At 51.1% G+C, this 19,251-nt stretch overlaps 1 protein-coding gene across 4 annotated transcripts in view; it reads right to left on the bottom strand.

The window, feature by feature from the left end:
* Window positions 1–19,251, bottom strand: part of TUT4 (terminal uridylyl transferase 4) — a 45,086-nt gene that overhangs the window by 6,629 nt on the left and 19,206 nt on the right. For all 4 annotated transcript variants that reach the window (XM_029083386.2, XM_029083387.2, XM_029083388.2 and 1 more), the window contains 18 exons: window positions 18,634–18,685; window positions 17,065–17,134; window positions 15,160–15,286; window positions 14,309–14,428; window positions 13,929–14,153; window positions 13,627–13,801; window positions 11,271–12,031; window positions 9,427–9,577; window positions 8,797–8,883; window positions 7,704–7,807; window positions 5,398–5,455; window positions 5,214–5,317; window positions 4,870–4,959; window positions 3,364–3,477; window positions 1,666–1,743; window positions 1,342–1,519; window positions 251–298; window positions 75–157 (listed from right to left, as the gene is read on the bottom strand). In XM_029083386.2, coding sequence (XP_028939219.1) covers window positions 75–157; window positions 251–298; window positions 1,342–1,519; window positions 1,666–1,743; window positions 3,364–3,477; window positions 4,870–4,959; window positions 5,214–5,317; window positions 5,398–5,455; window positions 7,704–7,807; window positions 8,797–8,883; window positions 9,427–9,577; window positions 11,271–12,031; window positions 13,627–13,801; window positions 13,929–14,153; window positions 14,309–14,428; window positions 15,160–15,286; window positions 17,065–17,134; window positions 18,634–18,685 — 2,625 coding nt within the window. The remainder of the gene's footprint in view (window positions 1–74; window positions 158–250; window positions 299–1,341; window positions 1,520–1,665; window positions 1,744–3,363; window positions 3,478–4,869; window positions 4,960–5,213; window positions 5,318–5,397; window positions 5,456–7,703; window positions 7,808–8,796; window positions 8,884–9,426; window positions 9,578–11,270; window positions 12,032–13,626; window positions 13,802–13,928; window positions 14,154–14,308; window positions 14,429–15,159; window positions 15,287–17,064; window positions 17,135–18,633; window positions 18,686–19,251) is intronic.

Raw genomic sequence — 19,251 nt, 5'->3', positions numbered from 1 at the left:
CCCTGAGCAACGAGAAGGATGCTGTTTTAGACCCGAGAAGGTACGGACCGAAGCCCCTCATTCTGAGAACTTACAGCTTCCCTTCCGATATGGGGATAGAAAGGTGTGCCGAAGAGTTTCCTCCCGTTGATAAATGCCTTCATGATGAAATTGGTCACTGTTGGGGAAAAAGGACACAGGTCAGGCCAGAGTAGTCATCGCATCTAATCATCGGTGAAATCTGAGGAGTTTTAAAATGTAAAAAACTTACTTTTTCTAGAGACTCCAGCACCGAGATTGTGATTCAAGTCAAAAGGATCTGGGCGGGGGGAAAAACGACACGGTTAAAGTTGGATATGAGTTAAACACCAACCATTTCCTCGGCCGCACACCTGCTTCCCTGGACTCCCGCTTCAGGGAAGCAGCATGGCCTAAGGGAAAGAGCACGGGCCTGGGAGTCGGAGGGACCTGGGTTCTAATTCTGGCTCCGCCACTTGTCTGCTGTGTGACCTTGGGCAAGTCACTTCACTTCCTCTGTGTCTCAGATACCCCCATCTGTAAAATGGGGATGAAGACTCTGCCTCGTGTGAGACAGGGACGCTTAGAACAGTGCCTGGCACTTAATAAGCGCTTCGCAGATACCATCAAAGGAAAGAAAACAAAACCTCAACTGCTTCCCCTTCTCTGTTACAGGAAGAAGAAAAGAGCCTCAAGGTCCCACCAGGGACGGAGACAAACTGTCTGTCCGTCCGTCAGACTGACCGACCAGAGGGGGGGAAGCGCCAATCCTGAGTGGGTCACCAACTCCTGCTTGTCCTGGTAAGTTTACTCGCTCTGGCGGTTGGGTTTGTTCAGCTGGGACAGAGTTTTTATTTCCACACGATCCGCCTCGGGAGGACCTATCTGTTCCCATAATAGGTCCCCCTCTCCTGCTGGAGGGGAAGCTCCTTGTGGGCCGGGGACGTGGCATTTCAAGGTTCTGTACTTCCTGTTTGCTTAATTCGGTTGGCTGCACCAACTGGGTGCTCAGTTAATGCTACTGTGTCTACCGCTGCAGGATCGTATCTACCGATTCCATTGCGTGGTACTCTCCCGAGCACTTAGTACAGTGCCCGGCACATGAAAAGTGCTCAATCAATACCTCTGATTGGGGTGTCTCTTTTTAAGAAGGAGCTAAAAAGCCAGTTGGGAGAAGATGGTCAAGGCCCTACAGGTCATACGGGGGCGTTCGGCGGATGGGGATCCGACGGGTTTGAAGAGCCTGAGCCACCTAACCCGGGAAAAAAGCCGGCGAGGCGGCTGACGACCCCAGGTCGGGAGATATGACGAGAAACCCGGGATGGAGATTCAGCTGCTAAATACCTTCAATTGCTATGCACTTGGACGTCCACTGTTTCTCAAAAGTCGTCAGCAGCTTCTTCTGTCGGATGCTGATGACGTACTCTTTAAAGTCAAACTCCTCCGTGTAGAAGCGCAGCAGCCCCAGCCAGAGCTCCCCCAGGGACTCGGTGTTCTTCGCCAGGGCCGGCAAGCGCTTTTTCTGCGGGATGGAAAGCCGCTCGACTACAGTTGCCCGGGCCGAGGGTGGGAAACCCGCCCGCGGACCTCTGAAGAACTCGCTCGGCGAGCGGTGACCGGGGCCCCGCCGGGCGGTTCGGGGTGGGCGGGAAGACGGCAAGAACGTACCAGTTCCTCTGCGTCGTCGAAGAAGAACGCGTTCCAGCCGTCGACCATTCTCTGAGGAATCTGTTTCCCATCGAAGATCTGCAAGAAACAGACCCGTCCGTTGGCTCGTTGCCACTTCGGGTTCCTGGTCGACCTGCGGGTGACCGCTCCCCGGGCTGGACCCCCAGCGCTGCAGGGGCGAGGTAGCAGGGCGTGGCGGGGGTCCGCCGCCCCTCCCCAACCCTTCCAGGGGTCCGGCGAGTACCTGCCGCAGACCCCTCGGACAGCGGTCCCCCCGGTTCAGGCTTCCATCGGCTGCCAAGCAGAGGTGGACAGGTTGGAGAGCGCCCCCGCCCGCTGGCCCCAGAGTGGACCTCCCGGGGTTCCTGGAGAGGAGGGAGGAAGCCGGGACCGGCCTGGACCGGGACTATCGGGAGCGGCTTAGTGGGACTACTCTTGCAGGCCAGGTCTCCACGGGAAGCCCTTTTCTGGGAGAAAACTCCTCTTTTGGCCCAACTGGTGGTGGTGGAGAGCTCCACTTGAGGCAGGACCCTCAGGAGGACCCCGCTGCCGCCAGCACACCCACTGGACCTGGTACCCAGTCCGGACCCCCAACCCCACTCTGGAAGGCCAGGGGTGCTCAGGGCTGCCTCGAGGTTTGAGCAAGGCAGCGGGGTCAGGTCGAAGAGCAGCTTACAGCTGCGGCGGTCAGTAGGGCACTTGGAGAGAATAATAATAATAATTACAGTATCTGTAAAGCGCCTACTATGTGCCAAGCACCGTTCTAGGTGCTGGGGTAGATGAAGGGTAATGAGGTTGTCTCACATGGGGCTCACAGCTTTAATCTCCATTTTATAGATGACGTAACTGAGGCACAGAGAAGTTAAGTGGCTTGTCCAAGGCCACAGAGCAGACAAGTGGCAGAGCCGGGATTAGACTCCAAGTCCTCTGACTCCCAAGTCCGTGCTCTTTCCCCTAAGCCACGCTGCTTCTCAAAAGGGGATCGTGGGGACCTGATCTGTCTGCCCCAGCCTAGCTCGAGCTTTTGAGCTTACTGAACGGAGTTGTGAAAAACTGTCCGAGATAACGAGAAGAATATCAGTGACAAGCTGTGGCTTTCATTAAGCGCTTACTATGCGCAGAGCACCGGATTGAGCGTCGGGGAAGGTGCGTGACAATCGGATACATCACGGTCCCTATCCCACGTGGGACTCACGGTCTAAAAGGTATGGAGAATGGGTACTGAATCCCCATTTGACAGATAAGGAAACTGAGACCCCAGAGAGGTAAAGCGACTTGCCCAAGGTCACTCAGCAGGCAAATGGCAAAGCCGGGACGAGAGTCCAAGTCCTCTGCCGCCCAGTCCCGAGCTCTTTCCGCTAAGCCACGCTGCTTGTTGACCTCAGCGGGTCATTGCAAAAGGCTATTGATAAGAGTTCCTAGGCAAAGCATATAGAATGTCAAATGTCATTCCAGGGATGGATATTTTCCCAGATGGAGTGACCCTTGGAAAGCTTGAAAGTCTCAAAATACAAAAAATAGGGATGGATTTTTGGGTTCGTGGACTAAGAAAACCGGACTTTCCCTGTATTTTCAGGTTCAATTCCCCAAAGTCTAAAATTAAGTCAAGTCAGTTCCCCCTCTCACTGTAGCCCCCACCCCCAGCTCTCATCTGAGATAAACCTTGATCGAGCCTTGATTTCTCTCCTGAGCACCTACTTCTTGAAGGACCGGGATGACAGGCGGGTTCCTCTGCTGCAGGAAGTACAGCACCATGAGGATGTAGGCGTATGAAGATAAGCTTCCCCTGGAAGCATCTCCGATGTCACAACGCTGAAAAGCACAAATGCCAGCAAACGGTTGGAGAGCGGCCGCTTGGCAGGAGGGCGACACGACCGGCACCCGACACCCATCTCTGAATTGGCAAGGTGGCGTTCCAAGAAGAGAAGACTTGGAAGATACCATCCGTCTTCTTCTTATAAAACAATCCCAAGCCCTGCCGGTGATCCGGTGGAGAGAGCGCCGTTCCGGGAACCGGGAGACCCGGGTTCTAGTCCCAGTTCTGCCTGTCACCGGTGAATGCGGGAGAAGACGGCCCACCGATCTGCTCGCTCACCGCACCCTGGGCCCAGGCGGGCACGGGGTGGACGGGGACGAAGGTGGGTGAGTGACGCCATACAAACCACCAGAGCTACAATCTATCATTCTGGGAGGGGCCTCTTTCCTCGAGTCTCGGCAGCGAGACTCACCCCTCATTTCTGACGGGGAGACTCCATCGTCATCGTATCACCCCCTCACCCCCTCCCCATGGCCACCGTCCCTGCCCCCATCATCACGCCTTCGGGGAAGTAGGCGAAAATCTTAAAGTGGAAAAAAAGATTCCTGGAAACATTTCATTATTTTCTTACTCAAATTACTTCAGAAATGATCACGCAGGCATTTCTTCTAAAAAGCAAATCGAAAACTCAAAAGCAATTCAAGGTTCGAGCAAAATGCATTCACTTAGTTGGGGGTACAGCCAGTTTTACTTTACAGATAAATCAGCGCTCCGCATCCGTAGCGGCAAAATTACAAGTGATTCATGTTCAAGAGCTCTTCATTTCCAATTTCCTGGGCAGACACAAGTCCACTATATTTCCTGTAATCTTTGAACGGGGTCGGAGGAAGCTGATGAAAATATTTTTGGGGAGGGGAAGTAAAGGGAAACGTCCCTGCCCCTGCCTCTGAAAGAGAGTCTGGAGTTTCCTAGGGGCACAGCCTGGCTCCCTTGGTCCATTTTTGGTGGGTGGGGTGTGAGTGAGATCACTCTTCTCCCCTTAGGGGAGAGCCTGCCCCTTCAAACCAAGATTTGGGTCCCACCAAGTTCCGTCTTGGCGCTGGAGTTGGCTACCCTCCATTTCCTATGGGCCCGGCACTGCTCTCGGTGCTGACCGGCAGCTTAGTCGGGTGCTGTCTGTCGTATTTGTAAATACCCCAAAAGAGCAAAATTTCCCCAGAAATATTTGCTGTGCAGAGGTTATAAAAACAGATGCTTAAATACATCACAATTGAAAATTTTCACCCAATTCTTACTTGAATTTCAAAAAATCTTGTACCTCCACCCCCCCCAGCAAATTGTGTGGGTTTTTTTTGTGTTGCTTTTTTTTTTTTAATTCCTGAAGAATCCACACCCTAGAGATTTAGCATCCTGACGCATTAGGTACATTGTCTCTTTCCTCGAAATACCTTGGCAAAGACTTTCATGGTATATCCCAAGTATTGCACTCTCGGATCAAGGGCTGCATACGTGGCTAGCATTCTTGTGTTATGCTGAGCCTGAAAAACATTTGAGGATTGCAAAACTTGAGGCAGTTCATCATTCAAACCCCACAGGGATAAAGAGTCCAAAACAGCTATGTAGAAATGAGAATTTTTATATAGCTGCAAGTGCTTCAAAACAATTTTAAGTTTCTTAGATCTAATATTTGCAATTTTGAGACTCGGAAGTATTAACTAGTGCTCATCAGCAAATTTTTCAAACAGCTGCCAAAAGTAACTATGGGTTCCCTGACACAGAAAGACAAACTTACCAAAGTATTGTACAAGCTGATATCTCCTTCCAATCCACTACGTCTGTGCTCAAATTTTACTATAGGCACTTTGGCAGTTGTTATAGGCAAGATGTTTCTCAAACCTGATAACAAAACTTCATTAGAGAAAACAGTTTTCAAAATGTAAAGGGTGAAATAATGAAGAGTAATTAAAAATACTCACCGGGATGCTTCCTAAGGATTTTTGCCAAACTTTCAATTATGTCTTTGCAATTTAATTTCTAAAAAAATAAATAAAAAGATGCAAGTTAGCAGCAGATTTTATTGAATCGGAAGAGCTTCACAAAACCAGAGCCCCTAATTCCTAGGCACGGAGCTCAGAGCTACGGGCAAAGTGAAGGTGAATAAAATGGCTGGGCCGGATGTGGGGACCCTCTGCTATCTCCCCATTCTTCAAAATCCCCACTTCACATCTCTATCTTAGGTGTTTATTCTTTGCTAAGCACTGGGGCAGATACAATGCCATCAGGTCAGACCCAATCCCTGTCCCTCATGGGACTCACAGTCTAAGGGAGAACAGGTACTGAATCCCCATTTTACAGCGGAGGGGGCTGAAGCCCAGAGAAGTTGCGACTCGTCCATGGTTCCACAACAAGCAAGTGGGAGCGCCAGGTTTAGAGCCCAGCTCTTCTGACTCCCAGGCCCGGGCTCCTTTCTGTTTGGCCATCCTGTTTCTCAATCCCGGCAGAGAGGATCCCTGAGCGGTCCACGCTAGGTCACCGAGGGGACGGTCAGGGATGGAGAGGGGACCGACAGGGGCACCAGATGGCTGGCCCATCGCTCCCCATGAGGGTGGCTGTTCTGGAGGGTTTCTCCAGGTGTCCTCATTTCTCTTCAGAGATCAAATATTGGCTTGGGCAGCTCCTTATTTTCCCAGGGTACCGGGCACGGCTCACGTTCTATTTCCAAGTACAATCATCATTCAAAAGAGGTAATAACGGTCTGGAGGTCACAGAAAAATTTCTGAAATTCAGAAACTCAGGGTTTTATCCTTGGTTTTCCTGCTGCCACAATGGCAGGCCTTGGGGAACGTAACCTATATTTTGTTTGTTTTTCCCTGAAATCCCGTTCAGCCAGCAGAAGGCCTAAAATGGATTACACAGTGATTAAAATATCTTAATGTGAACTTGCATTAATGAAGATAGGCAGTTGATGGTCTTTGGCAAAGAGATCTCAACCCGCCTCCCTGCTCCCTCAGAATAATGTTATTCCTTTGCTTTTTTTAAAGCACCTCACCACAAACGATGGGAACTCAGTCCCGAGGAAAGCATTAACGACGAACCAACGAACCAGCAGGCTCTACTCGGCCGCCTGGAGTTTGCAGTGGGCACTCGCTAAGGGTAAAGAAATTTTCCTCTTAGACCCCGAGCCAATCCATCACGCAGGTAAGGAGGAGTCCTCCCCTCTACTCTCCCTGGGGAATGCTACAGAGTCTGACAGGTTCTGCCGGCTTTTCTCGGGGGCCCCACCCACCAGAAGGGCAGGATCTGGGCCTCCGTTCTCTCCCCAGTGGGTTCCCTTGCCCTCGCAGGGGCCAGAAGCTCCTCCTCTCAACCGGAGGCAGGCATTTGGAGTTGCTGGAGGGGAGAGGATAGTCGTCCAGGAGACAAACCGCAACTTCAACGCTCGAATGGGACCGAGCAACCGCAGGCTGGGGGGTCTCCGGGCACGGCTGAGCTCCGGGGACTGGACCCGGGGGCCGCCCTGCAGAGATCCAAGGGAGCAGGAAATCGAGCTTTGGGGCCCGGCCCCCACCCCCCGGGAAGCGGCCCGGATGAAGGCGGTGTGTCCTGCGGCACAGGTTCCCGGCCCCCAAATTTCCATAGTGCCACAGATCCAGAAGTGGCCCACAGGGGTTCTGGGGCCCCGAGAGCGCAGGCCTACAGCAACTAGCCGGCTCCTGCCTTCAACATGGTAGTGGTGGCGAGACTGTTGGGCTAAGGGACCCTGTTTTCTGTTTGCCTCCAGTGCCCCGGCCCCCTGCTCTCTCCCCAAACCGGGCTGTCTCCTTGGATGGCAGGGAAATACTACTACTACTACTACTATTATGATATTCCTTAAGCACTGCCAGGAACTGTACTAAGCACTGGGGTGGATACAAGCAAATAGGATTGGACACAATCCCCGTTCCCATTTTACAGATGAGGTAACTGAGGCACAGAGACTTGTCCAAGGTCACACAGCAGGCACGTGGCAGAGCCTGGATTAGAACCCACGACCTCTGACTCGCAGGCCGTGAAAGGGTTCGTCCCCAAGCTCTGACTACATTAGGGAGCGTGGCCCTTTCTCCGCTCTCTACTGTCACTTCTAATCCCCTTAGGAGTGCAAAGGGGAGAGTCTTCGCTTCCCAAAGATGTCAAAGAGGACGGATGGTTCTTGGAGGCCCAAGGGAAGAGGCGGCTTCAGCTCTGACCCCCGCTCACCACTTCGTTGGCAGGTGACATCACTTCGGAAAAGGCTAACTCTCACCTCCGCATTTTCGTGGCCTTCCAAGGTCATGCAGATATCCAGGTCGCTGTCCCGGAATCCAAATCCATTCTTGGAAGAGCCAAAGAGGCACAGTCTGGCCTTGTCTAAACAAGGGAAGAGACAAAATCAGGGTGGGGTCAGTCTCCTGGGAGCACGTCAGGCTCCCGCCTCCTCGGCCAAGGCTGGGCTGCTGGCAGGGGCTCGGGGAGCCTCCCGCGCGGGCTGGGACAGGTTGAGCGCCAGGCCTGGGCCAGGGGCCCGAGGGCACGCTCGGGATCGCCAAGAGGAGCCGGCGCAATCTGCCCGATCACCTGATGGCTGTGGGCGGCCCAGAAGGAGGATTCAGGTCCCAAAGGGGACTTTTGGCTTCGATCACATTAACTGGATATGGATCAACTCTCCAGTTCTGCTTTGCGGGCAAGATCCCAGCGGTACAGAAACTCAGGACGACAGTGAGCGGCTGGCTGGAGGGAGGGTCGGGTGCGAAGGGGGTGACGGGGCGCCAGAGCGGCCGAAGCTCTCGCTCTTCCCCGAAGCTCACCACATCTGTCGCCTGCACAGGGCGGGTGTATCTGTTGAGGTCTGACCCGGGCTCTTTTCGTGACTCCCACTGGGGTCTGCGGTCCCAGGGACCCAAGGGATAATGAGCTGGGTCCAGTACTCCCTCCCACCCTCAAAATGGGGCCACGGCTTCTTCCCTCTCCCTTGCTCTGTCTCCAGGAAGAACCAAGGTGAAAGGCCCCTTTCCCCCATCTCCCTTTAGATCCACTCTACAGGAATGCTTTCCTTCTTACTTCCCTGGTCCACTCCCCCTCCTTTATTCTCTCTTCACGGTACTGACTTCTCCCCCCGAGCGCTCTGTGTGAGGGGACCCCCTCTGCTGTGGCCTAACAGAGTGTGGGGGGTGAGGGGGAGCGAAGTAGGGAGGGGCCCCCCCATATCTCCACAGGGTCCACCAGAGTTCCAGCACTAAGCGCCTCACAGTGTGACGCAACCACAAATCCAGACAAACGACAGATCTGCTCCTCCAAACAACAAGTCGTGGAGACCACGACTACGGAAATCCTTCCAAGTGACGCATCCAAACACGTACCATTGTACTCTTTTCGAATGAATCTTTCCAGGCTGGCTAAAATCTGCTCCCTGTTTTGATGCTCGGACAAGGGAGGCGATAACTCATCTAAACAAAGAGAAGGTAAGTTACAATTCACGTCTAACAATATGCTCAGTTCACGTCTAACAGTATGCTCACGGTTTTAAAATTTTAAAACCTCTCTGACAGCTTTCCCACTAGGCTCTCGATTTTATAATGTAGCGTTTTGGGGGTGGAAACTTAAAAGGTTCAGAACGCTCACGTGATCGGCGCTAAGTCGACCGTAAACCCCCGAGGACAGGGCTACCGTTGCATTCTTCCAAGCGGACAGTACGGTGCTTTGCACTCATGAGACGTAGAATAATTATGATTGCTTGCTAAGTTTCCGGAAAATATAAATGATTTGTACATCGTTCTGCCAACATTCAGGGCTTTAAAGTTGCCGCTCGTTCCATAGCCGCTATCGTCCTGAATGAAGCCCAAATGACTTTTATCGGTAAAGCGAGCAAGTAACGACGTGGCTTTCCTGAACGCGGCAGAAATCGCAATGATCAAGAACGCTGAGCCTCCTTCAAATTTCTCCTAGGCCAACAGGCGATTTGGAAGATGCTAAAGGAACAACGTTCTCACCAAAGCATTTTTTACACACTAAATCAAGTATTTCCCGAAATCGGTTGGTCAGTGGTGGCAGCGGTTTAAGATCAATTTTCTTGAAATCCTCGGGGCAGTCGTTCTTGGAATGGCCGTCCCGCTTGCAGATGCTGCATACTATAGTCGGAGGCTGGAAAGGAAACACACGGTGTCTGTTCAGGGAGGAAAAGCTACACCTTCTCGCGGCTTCAGTGTCACGGGAGTCTTTGAGGAACGGTAACCGCTACCTCCCAGTGACCCGTCACGATCCCGATTTGGGCACACACGGGTAAACTCAGTGCTCCCAGAGGATGGGTCTTCGCTAGGCGCCTTGGGGGATGCTGGTGGGGAGGCAGGGCACGATCTTCCGACAGGGTGCATCTGTCTGGGTACAGCGCGATGATAGGTGGGGAAAAAACAGTTGGGAGCCCACGTGTAGCATCGCTCAAGACGTGCACCTTAAAGCACGAGTTTCCCTTAACTTGGGCCCGTCGGGGACGGCACCCTGGGTTTTCAGAGCACTCGCTGTCCCTGAAATACCTGCTTCTGGGTAGCTAAGACCCTCCTTTACCCCGAGATATTCTAGTTGTTCCCGTCCGCACCCCCGCCTCGAACATCGACAGAGAGGCTGTCAAGTCATTATCAAATGGATTGATTTCAGTTTCATTCCTCTCCCTTGTCACCACAGGGTCAGCCGAAGAAAGCAGGAGAATGAAAGCGGTTGCGTCTAATCACCCCCTAAAGGACCGAGAGGCGATCGTCCGTCCAGAGTAAAAGGTAAGGGGGCCGATGTTGTCGATGGCCTTTTACTGGTAATTAATGAGGTGAGACCAGCGTCAGCTTTAGTCGAGAGAGTGCCCATCTTCAGAATCAGGCAAGGGGTTTTTTTTCCCCAGGTCCAAAATCTCTGAACCCCATAGCCCAGAAGTAGGAGAGACAGAGGCAGCAACCAGCTCCTTTTTCATGACTGTCTCTCTCCCTTACCACCGGACCCCCTCCGTGGCCACATTACGCGGTTATCGGGCTGTCGTTGGAGAGAAGGGAGGCGCCGGCAGCAGGGGGCTTTCCCCAGCGAGCCAAGAGGGCCCTGACTTGACGGCTGTGGTCCTTCAGGACTGTTTACCCCCCCTGGTTTGAATCATCACCCTGGTGCCACTCCTCCCTCCCTGTCCATCCTCCGCTCGAGTCTGGGGCTCTGAGTGCCCTGGAGAGCCGCCCAGCCAATCGAGATGGCACCGTTCTCTTTTCCCGGCTAGCGGGCCCACTGAGTCAGCGTTGTTCCCAGAACCTGGGACTGGGAGCTTCTGGCGGTGGGGCAGAGCAGGCAGGGAGAGCTCGGAGGAGGTAGCCCACAGCCAGTTCTCCGGGGATGACGGGCTTGGGTTACTGAAGAACCGTGTGTTAGGGGAAGGTGGCATTTCAGTGGCCACCCATTTTCAGTGAGATCCGACGGGATAGGGGGCAGAGGAGGTTTGTGATCGCAATCGCCCTAACTATGGAAAAGGTCAAGGGAGCCAATGCGGCTATTTGCTAGCAAAAGTGGCAAAAACTCAAAGGTGGGATTTGGTCCTCAAGGCACTCATTTTCTCCCCGTCCCCTTTTCTCCCCCAAAGCATTTATGGATGTTGCTTTACTGCTCCCACCCATCTGAAATTGCTTTTTGGTAGGGTCTGTCTCTCCTGCTAGGTGGTAAGCTGCTTGAGGCCAGGGATGGGGGGCTACTGATTATCTGGTGCTTTCCCAAGTGCTCAGTACAGTGCTCTGAACAAAATAGGCAACGCGATACCATCCACTGACCGATTCAAACATTGTTTCTACGAAGATAAAGCTACGCGATGGCCTACCTTGCCGGAAGTCAAAATAAACTGATCAAACACGTAATGCATTTCTTGAGGGGAGAGCGTCCCTTCGTCTTTAAGGTCACAGACGCCTGCTGCTGCTTTGCAGTTGTGCGAGGTAGTTGACGCGTCGGCATCCCGACGCTTCCGCGAACACTCTGGTTCGGAATCCAGGGGGCGTTCGGTCCCCGTCCGGCCGCTCGTGGCATTTGAGTCCAGTGAGCTGGGTCTGCAGGTGCACTGAAGTCTGAGTAGTTCATCTTTTAAACCAGTTCCTGAAGACTCGGCAGCCTCTGGCTCGTCAAGTGATCTCTGCTCTAATTCATAGCCTTCGGTAGTACAAGGGGACACGGCCTCCTGCCTCCCCCCGTCGCCGTCGTCGTGGTGACTGGGGTCCGCCGCCCTTGATGTAGTCGCCAGGGAGCTGTCCGAGTCCTCGGCGAGACCCCTCCCGGATACAGATTCCATTTCACTGCGGTCTTCGACTTCGCCCGCCGGTGCACCGCAGCCGCTTTCTGCGTTTGGTTTCTCTAGGTTTTCCCCTTGTTGGAGGCAACAATTGGCTACCCCATCTCCGGGCTTGACAGATTTTCTGTTGCTTATTTTTCCCTTCTCTTTCTTCTTGGTATCCGTCTTAGATCTGCGCCCATCTTTACTCTGAGGACAAGCGAAATATCTGTAGGCTGTCCTGAACCTTTCCAAGATGTATTCAAACACCATCTGGCTATTTAAGCTGCGTGCAACATTCCTCTTTAGTGCAAAAGGATCTAGAGAAAAAGGCAAAAGCCAACACAAGAGTTTCAATTATCACGTTGCATTTCGATTAACCTGGAACACTGGGTCTTAACTGGACGATGACAATATTACCTCTACTCCTCGTGATGACGCTAGTAGCACTTGTTGAGCACTTACTAAGTAGGCACCAGGCTCCGTACAAAGCTCTGGGGTAGATACAGGATAAGAAGGTCAGTCTCTGTCCCACATGGGGCTCACAATCTAAGTATAAGGGAGAACAGGTATTGAATCCCCCTTCTACAGATGAGGAAATTCCACTGGGCCACGCTGCTTCTGTATGCTGGCCATATAACGACAGTCACAATGGTAATTTGTTAAGCACTCAGTATGTGCCATACCGCTGTTCTAAGTGCTGAGGTAGATACGAGGTAATCGGTGCCCGTCCCACATGAGGTTCACAGTCAAAGGCGGAGGGAGACCAGGTATTTAAACAAATGTGTAAACTCAAAGACCCACAGGCCTCATGGCCGAAGAGATTTTTAAGGGTTAAAAAACAAAAAGAAATCAGGCAGGGGCCAAGCGGTAATTTCAACAAAAACTTAAAAAAAAATAAAATGTAAATTTGGCCTGCAGTGAGCGTCCAAGCATTTCCTCAGGCTGCCAGGGTTCCTCGGCCCTAGACGGATCACATCTCACAAGGCTGTATCTCCCCAAGCAGCCAGTACAGTGCCTTGCACACGCCAGGCAGGGGTCGGTCCTGTGTCCCGCACACAGGAAGGCCCCAGTTGAGTGCCCTGGGCAGGCACTCGGTACAGTGCCCTCTTACACAGCAAGCACTCAGTATATACTGGAGGCGATGATGATGCCACCGCTGAACGTGGGCAGCCTGGTGAAATTTTTGCGGGCTCGAAAGGCATCTGTGGCCTATAAGCCTGATAGAAATACACGCTCTTGGAAAATTACCTCTTTCTGATATAATTAAGAGGTTATAACGTAACGATCCCTAAGCCCGGTACTGAATAAAACCACGGTCAAAACTATAATTTGTATTTAGAAAATATTTTCAAAATCTTTCCTCAAAATTCACTCCCTTTTTTAGCTGTTTTATGAATCTCCCGTTTCTAAAGGCATCGTCACGTTCCTGGCAAGGAACCGTTTTGTTAACATCAACTACCGGTTTGCTTCGGCTCAGTTGGAGCCAGAACTGTTTTCAAAAACCACATTTGCTGCTCAATAATTTGGGGCAAATCCAGTAGTTTCAGCCAAAGGCTGTGAAAGAAGCAATTAAGCTTGATCAACATATCAACTTCCTAGCAAAATATTAAATAATCACCCAGTGATCAGGGGCTAAAGGCATGACAGCGGGTCTTCATCCTTTCAGAATCCCTGACGCCCCGAGGGAAGGGCGACTCGACTCTGAACAGGTGCTGAACTAGAAACAGCAGCAACGTGGAAAAGAAACGGCCACTTTTCGTGGACACAGACCCGGATCCGTTTCCCCCTTTCGGAGGACACGGACTTGGGCACGGACCCATTTCCCCCCTTTCAGTGGACGGAGACATGAACAAGAGACCTCCTGCCCACTTTCTGCGAACGTGGACACGGACACCGAGCCCCCATTTCCCACCTTCAATGGCGATCCGTCTTTTAGGCCAGTTTTTGCTCTCTCTCGTCAGGAGTTCCTGAACCCGCACACTGATGACATATTCCTCCAGAGCGAATTCCAAGGTATAAAACTTCAACAGGTCCAACCACAGCTGTCCCAAAGATACCTGATGTGGTGTTTCCAATGATAAGGGAGACTGGGGAAACATAAAATTCTTGTCAGTTCAGCTTGGTGGGAACAGATTCTAACAAAAACAAACCCACCAAGGAACGTGACGCTCTCCTCGCATTCATTCTACAGGGGGAGAGAGAAAAGTGCCTCACTCTGCCATGTGTCTCTTGCGTGGCATTACTTTGGTTGTCGGGTTCTGAGTCGGTTGCCTTCTTGGTGCCCTCCTTTGGCTGCTCTGCCTTTGCTCTGTCTTCCGCCTCATTCGAGTTTTTCCCAGGAGTGCAATTTGATGGTTTGTATTCCCACCTCACGAACTTTTCCTCTTCGATACCTTTCAGCTGATGGTCGTCTACTTTCTTTGAATCAAAGCCTTCAATCTGTGGGAAAGGCATTCCGAGCTGATCAAGGTAGATTAGACAGCACCACGGCCCCATGTACAAACCAAAACTTCACCTGGAAAATACCGGTGCGTGCCCGTATCCACAGCCCACCACAAACGCACAATCTTATTGTGTCTCTCTCGCTCTCTTACCCATGTGCCCAGGTAGGAAGGAAGAATAGGGGGTTTTCTTTGTTGAAGGAAAAATATCACCATTAAAGCAAAAGAGTATGAAGGAATGCCCCCTTCGGCTTGGCAGTCGATATGGCACATCTAGAAAAATGAAAAACTTTATTCGCTAAGGTTCTAACAGGCCCCAAAGCCCCCAGACCTTTTAATCTTCCACAGCCTTTTCAGAGGCAATGTTAAAATCACGGATCGAGAGAATAGGATTCCTTGTTCAGGCCTCGGTCTGACTGACTGCATTCCTATAGGGTTGGCAAGGTGCCTATATTAAAAGGTCTCATAGATCCTTCTTTTGCCTTTCAGGGTATCTGGTCATGGGAACTATGAGATGCTGACATGAGAACTGATTTAAGACCCAGGTAGAGGGACTGACATGCTCTTAACCCAAAAATGGAACTTGTTTGGATCTCACCGATTAAGCGCTGTAAACTAGAGTCCTATAAACCAGAGTTTCCTTGGGGGTCCCACTGGGGGGGGGGGATCACATCTAACCTAACTCCAATTCTATTGTACTCTCCTAAGAGCTTAGGACAGTGCTCTGCACACAGAAGGCACTCAGTTAATACCGTTAATTGACCTAGACAGCAGAGTATCCTCTCGATCTCTAATGAAAGGCATAGGGGAATGCCGTCTAGTGGGGGGCATTAAGGGAAAATTGGGAGTGGGAGCATAGGGCGAAGATTTTTAAAATCAAATGGACTATACACAGGACAGAGTCACTTAATATTTCTCAAAGGCTCTTATCTTAAATTACGTAGGTGTCGGGATACTTTTGATAAATTGTGAAAGTCAAGTGTTTTCTTTTAGGCTACACTTACCCTTGCCCAGTAGCGAAAAGCTAAGACCAAGGGCCTAAGTACAGGCTCCAATTTTCCCAGAGCAGCCAGCAAATCAGCTGTAAGGCACGCCACATCGTTTCCTGCACTTACTTTGCATGTTAAGCCACTGCCAATGAAAAAGAAAGATGTCATTTGATCGCTGGAATTCTGAGAAGGTAACACAGCAAATAAAAACCTCTCCTTTCCACCCCATCTGAAACAAAGACGGCCACGAGGAAAATAATCCTCGCACGTCGTGCCCCCTCGACCTGTCGGTCCGCTGGGGCTTGAGCTGGCTTTGTTGTCCAAACCTTGATGTCTCCTATCGCCCCTGAGGAGGGTGCGGGTCCACCTCACCCTAAACCCTCACACCAGGCTACGCAAACTCTTCCCTCTCTGAATCCTAGGCTACTTTCTCTTAGGGCAAACGCAAGCTTCTCCTGCACAGCACCCGAGACTTCCTCCTCCTCCGGGGGCTTAAATGGTGACGTTGAAGAAGCCCCAGTCGCCGACCCAAGGAGGCCTCCCAGAGCAGAGGAAACAGGCAGGGAAGGAGGAAAGTGACAGAGAGGAAAAAGGGAGGCCCCTGTCCGGACTACGATGGGTGTGGCCGAAGACAGACTCTGTGAATTGTGCCCCTGAGGAGTGAGGGGAGAGATTGGAGAGGTGAGATGAACAGCAATCTCTAGACCACCCATATTGCTTTAATTATTCTTCACAGATCCACCCCGATGCGCCTTCACATTACTGAGCCAGGCCTCAGCTTCCATTTCCACCAGATCTAAAATGAAAGCAGCCTCTCCGTTGGCCGCCCGGGTTCCTCCTCCTCACTCCATCACCTGGTCTGGACTGATTTAGGAGCCTTCGACGTTCCGGCATTAGTCAGTCGGGCTCACTGTCTAGGCCGGACACAGCTGGCCCGCCAACCCACCTCTCTGCAACTTCTGTTTCCGAGGTGAACGGTGTGGAGGAAGGGAGGAATTTGGGAACTTGAGTAATTCTTTGCTGCTGGGGGCTCAGGCTTTTGGTTTCCCTCTCCAACTCTGGGTCCCCAGGACAAATCATTCTAGATCAGAGGTAGGGAAAGGGGATCTGGCGAGCAAGGAGAGGAAAGAGGGAGAGGACACTGCCAGAATCCTACAGCCACTACTTCGAACCCTTCGTTTTGAAACCACATTCCACTGACCCCAAAGTAACCCTATCTCTGAAACACATCGTCTTTTCCTTCAAACAAAACCAACCAAATAAACAGAAAGACCCTTCGATTTGGAGGACCAAACCCCATTTCTGCCCTGGATTTCTCTTTACAGCAAATCCCTAGTCATCAAGGACCACCAAGTCCCTGGAGGTGGGGGGGGGGGTGTTCCCAGCTGTTGGGGACAGGTAGGGAGACAGCGTAGCTTAGCCCACCCTGTCCTTGAAGCCAAGTGGGGGCTGAAACCGGAGCCCAGGTTTTAGCTCCGTTTCGCCCTGCTGACCGGCTGCAGCTCCCCGGCCCAGGCCCAGAAGCGGACAGCTCTTCCCCTTAGTCCGTGCTGGGCTTCGGGTGGTGGCTGGGCTCCTCTGGCTCCCAGGCTGGCGGTCCCACGCCATCCCCCATCGCACCCAAGCAGCCCGGTGGGGGAGTTGGTTGCCTGGCCTCAGGGGCAGTGGATTTGCAGCCCCTGGAGGGGCCGGACGGCAGAGCTGCCGAGGGGCCCCACCTCGGGCCAGCCCCGCAGCCTCTGCCGAATAGCTAGGTGCCACTGTGGGAGGGGGCGGTGGAGACGCTGTGTACTCGCTCCCCTTTGCCACTTGGCTATATTCCCTTCTTTCCCTCCGAGGCCCCTTCTTTCCTCCCCATCCCTGGCCCCCACTACCTTGGTCGCCTTCAACACTCTTTCTTTCCCTTTTATCACCACCAACCTTTTCACATCTTTGCAAAAAACAACAGGAACTTTGGCATGGAAATCTGACTCCACATCTGAGTACAATGCTGGCAAGGAAAGGCACAGAAACACTGGTAAGTTAGAAGTTTATTCTCTCGCTTAACTCAGATCATGTAAGCAATATGCTTCTAAAACCATCCTTGTGCCAAATCCACTGTTCATTAGAAATTTGAGTAAGATTTCCGGCATAGGATGTTGGGCGGTTCAGGAGAAGACTTCCAGAGGGTGAAATGTGCAAGTCTGAGCTACTTAAGAGGTAACTGATGTTTTATCTTTGAATGTCAACGTAGGTGCCCCGTGCTTAGTACGGTGCTTGGCACGTAGTGAGTGCTTAACAAATACCATTATCATCACGTGAATCCAGTAATGGGAGCTTTGAAAGCTTTCTAAAAGTGCCTGCAATACTTATTTCTTAAAGATGCAATTTTGCATCTTCTGCTTATTCGAGATTGCTTTAGTGTTCTGATTTTGCCAGATGGTTTACTCAAAGAATATTATGTTTTGGACAAATGCATTAAGGTCTTTATTTGTACAGTCAGCAGCAGCATTAACTCAACCTTAAAAACGATAAAAACGTTTCTGAAAAGCAGTGACATGATACTACCTGGGAAATCAAAATCAGTAAAATCAAGTTAGCAGATGGGAAGCAGCCCGACCTCCTGGAAAGAGCATGGGCCTGAGGGTCAGGGGACCTGGATTCCAATCTTGGCTCTGCCACTTGACTGCTGCGTGACCTTGGGCAATCACTCAACTTCTCTGGGCCTCAGTTTCCTCATGTGTAAAATGGGGATTAAATACCTGTTTTCCCTTCCCCTGTGGGTCATGGACTGTGTCCAACCTGATTAGCTTCTATCCACCCCGGAGCTCAGTACAGTGCTTGGCACATAGTAAGCGCTTACCATATGTACTTTTATTATTATTACTGTTATTGAAAAATGCAAGCAGCCATCCCGGTAAACATGAGCTGAGAAAATAATTTTCCACACTGATCCTCCGTGTGTCCTACAATCACTCTTAGACATGGGGGGGGGGGGGCTCATTTTAGAGCTGGTTTTTTTGTATTTTCACTATCTTTCTGCCATCAAGAGCAAGCCAAAGAGGCAGAGCCCTCTGGAGGAACTCTTGTGTTAGGTGCCTATGGCTTGTAGAATTTTAGCAGAAGATATTTTCTGTGCCTTAACTGTGTTGTTGATTTTTTTAAAATTTTCCCTAAAGATGGGTAAATTGAATTCTACAAATTGGAAAGCTTTTATTCCCTACATGACCAGCCCCTTTCAAAGTCTCCTTCATTCAATCTCCTTCACAATGAGCTTTTGCTATTTTCTCTGGCTGGAAAGTTTGTCAGTCAGCCACCCAAACAACTGTGGCATGTGAAGGCCGCCTAACCGGCCGCTGCTCCCCCGAATCGATCCCCCGTTCTGGGAAGCAAACCGACACCTCAAGAATTGAGGCCAGAGCTCCCGCCCGCCCTCCCTCCCCCACCCAACAGTCTAAGGCCGGTTTAAAGGTGCTGCTTCCTTTGAAAGTGAAAACTGAAAAAACTCACCACTGTGTTTTAGGATGTCAAGCACCTGTATCAGAACATCTGGATGACTCATCTAAAAAAAATTACAGAATGGGATTAGGGTTCACAAAATTAAAGAGGAGAACAATAAGTCTTATTCAAATAGAAAAACTAGCATTTCAAAATGTTTTGATTTAAAAACCCACATCAGTTTTCCCTCTTCCTTACACGGTGAGGCAGGGACTGTGTTCAATCTGATGATCTACCCAGCGCTTAGTACTGTGCTCGGCACACAGTAAGCACTTAAGAGAAACCAATATTATTAGTATCAATATTATTTTTACTTTTCTATCTGTAACCTCATTCCCAGAAGTATAAGCAGCAGCCTGATGCCACTTTTTGTGTTTTTAAATGATTTTTTTTTTTCAAACCCACTTACTATGTGCCAGGCACTGTTCTGAGCGCTGGGGTAGATGCAAGATAATGAGGTTGGACACAATCCCTGTCCCACATGGGGCTCACAGTCTTAATCCCCATTTTACAGGTGAGGTAACTGAGGTACAGAGAAGTTAAGTGACTCGCCCAAGGTCACACAGCAAACAAGTGGCAGAGCCAAGATTAGAACCCAAATTTCGGGTCCAAAGAAGACTTTTCAACAGA

Source organism: Ornithorhynchus anatinus, chromosome 18 (genome assembly GCF_004115215.2).
Source record: "Ornithorhynchus anatinus isolate Pmale09 chromosome 18, mOrnAna1.pri.v4, whole genome shotgun sequence".
NCBI lineage: Eukaryota > Metazoa > Chordata > Mammalia > Monotremata > Ornithorhynchidae > Ornithorhynchus > Ornithorhynchus anatinus.
Note: the sequence above shows the minus strand (reverse complement) of the source record. Positions and strands in the feature narration are given on the sequence as shown.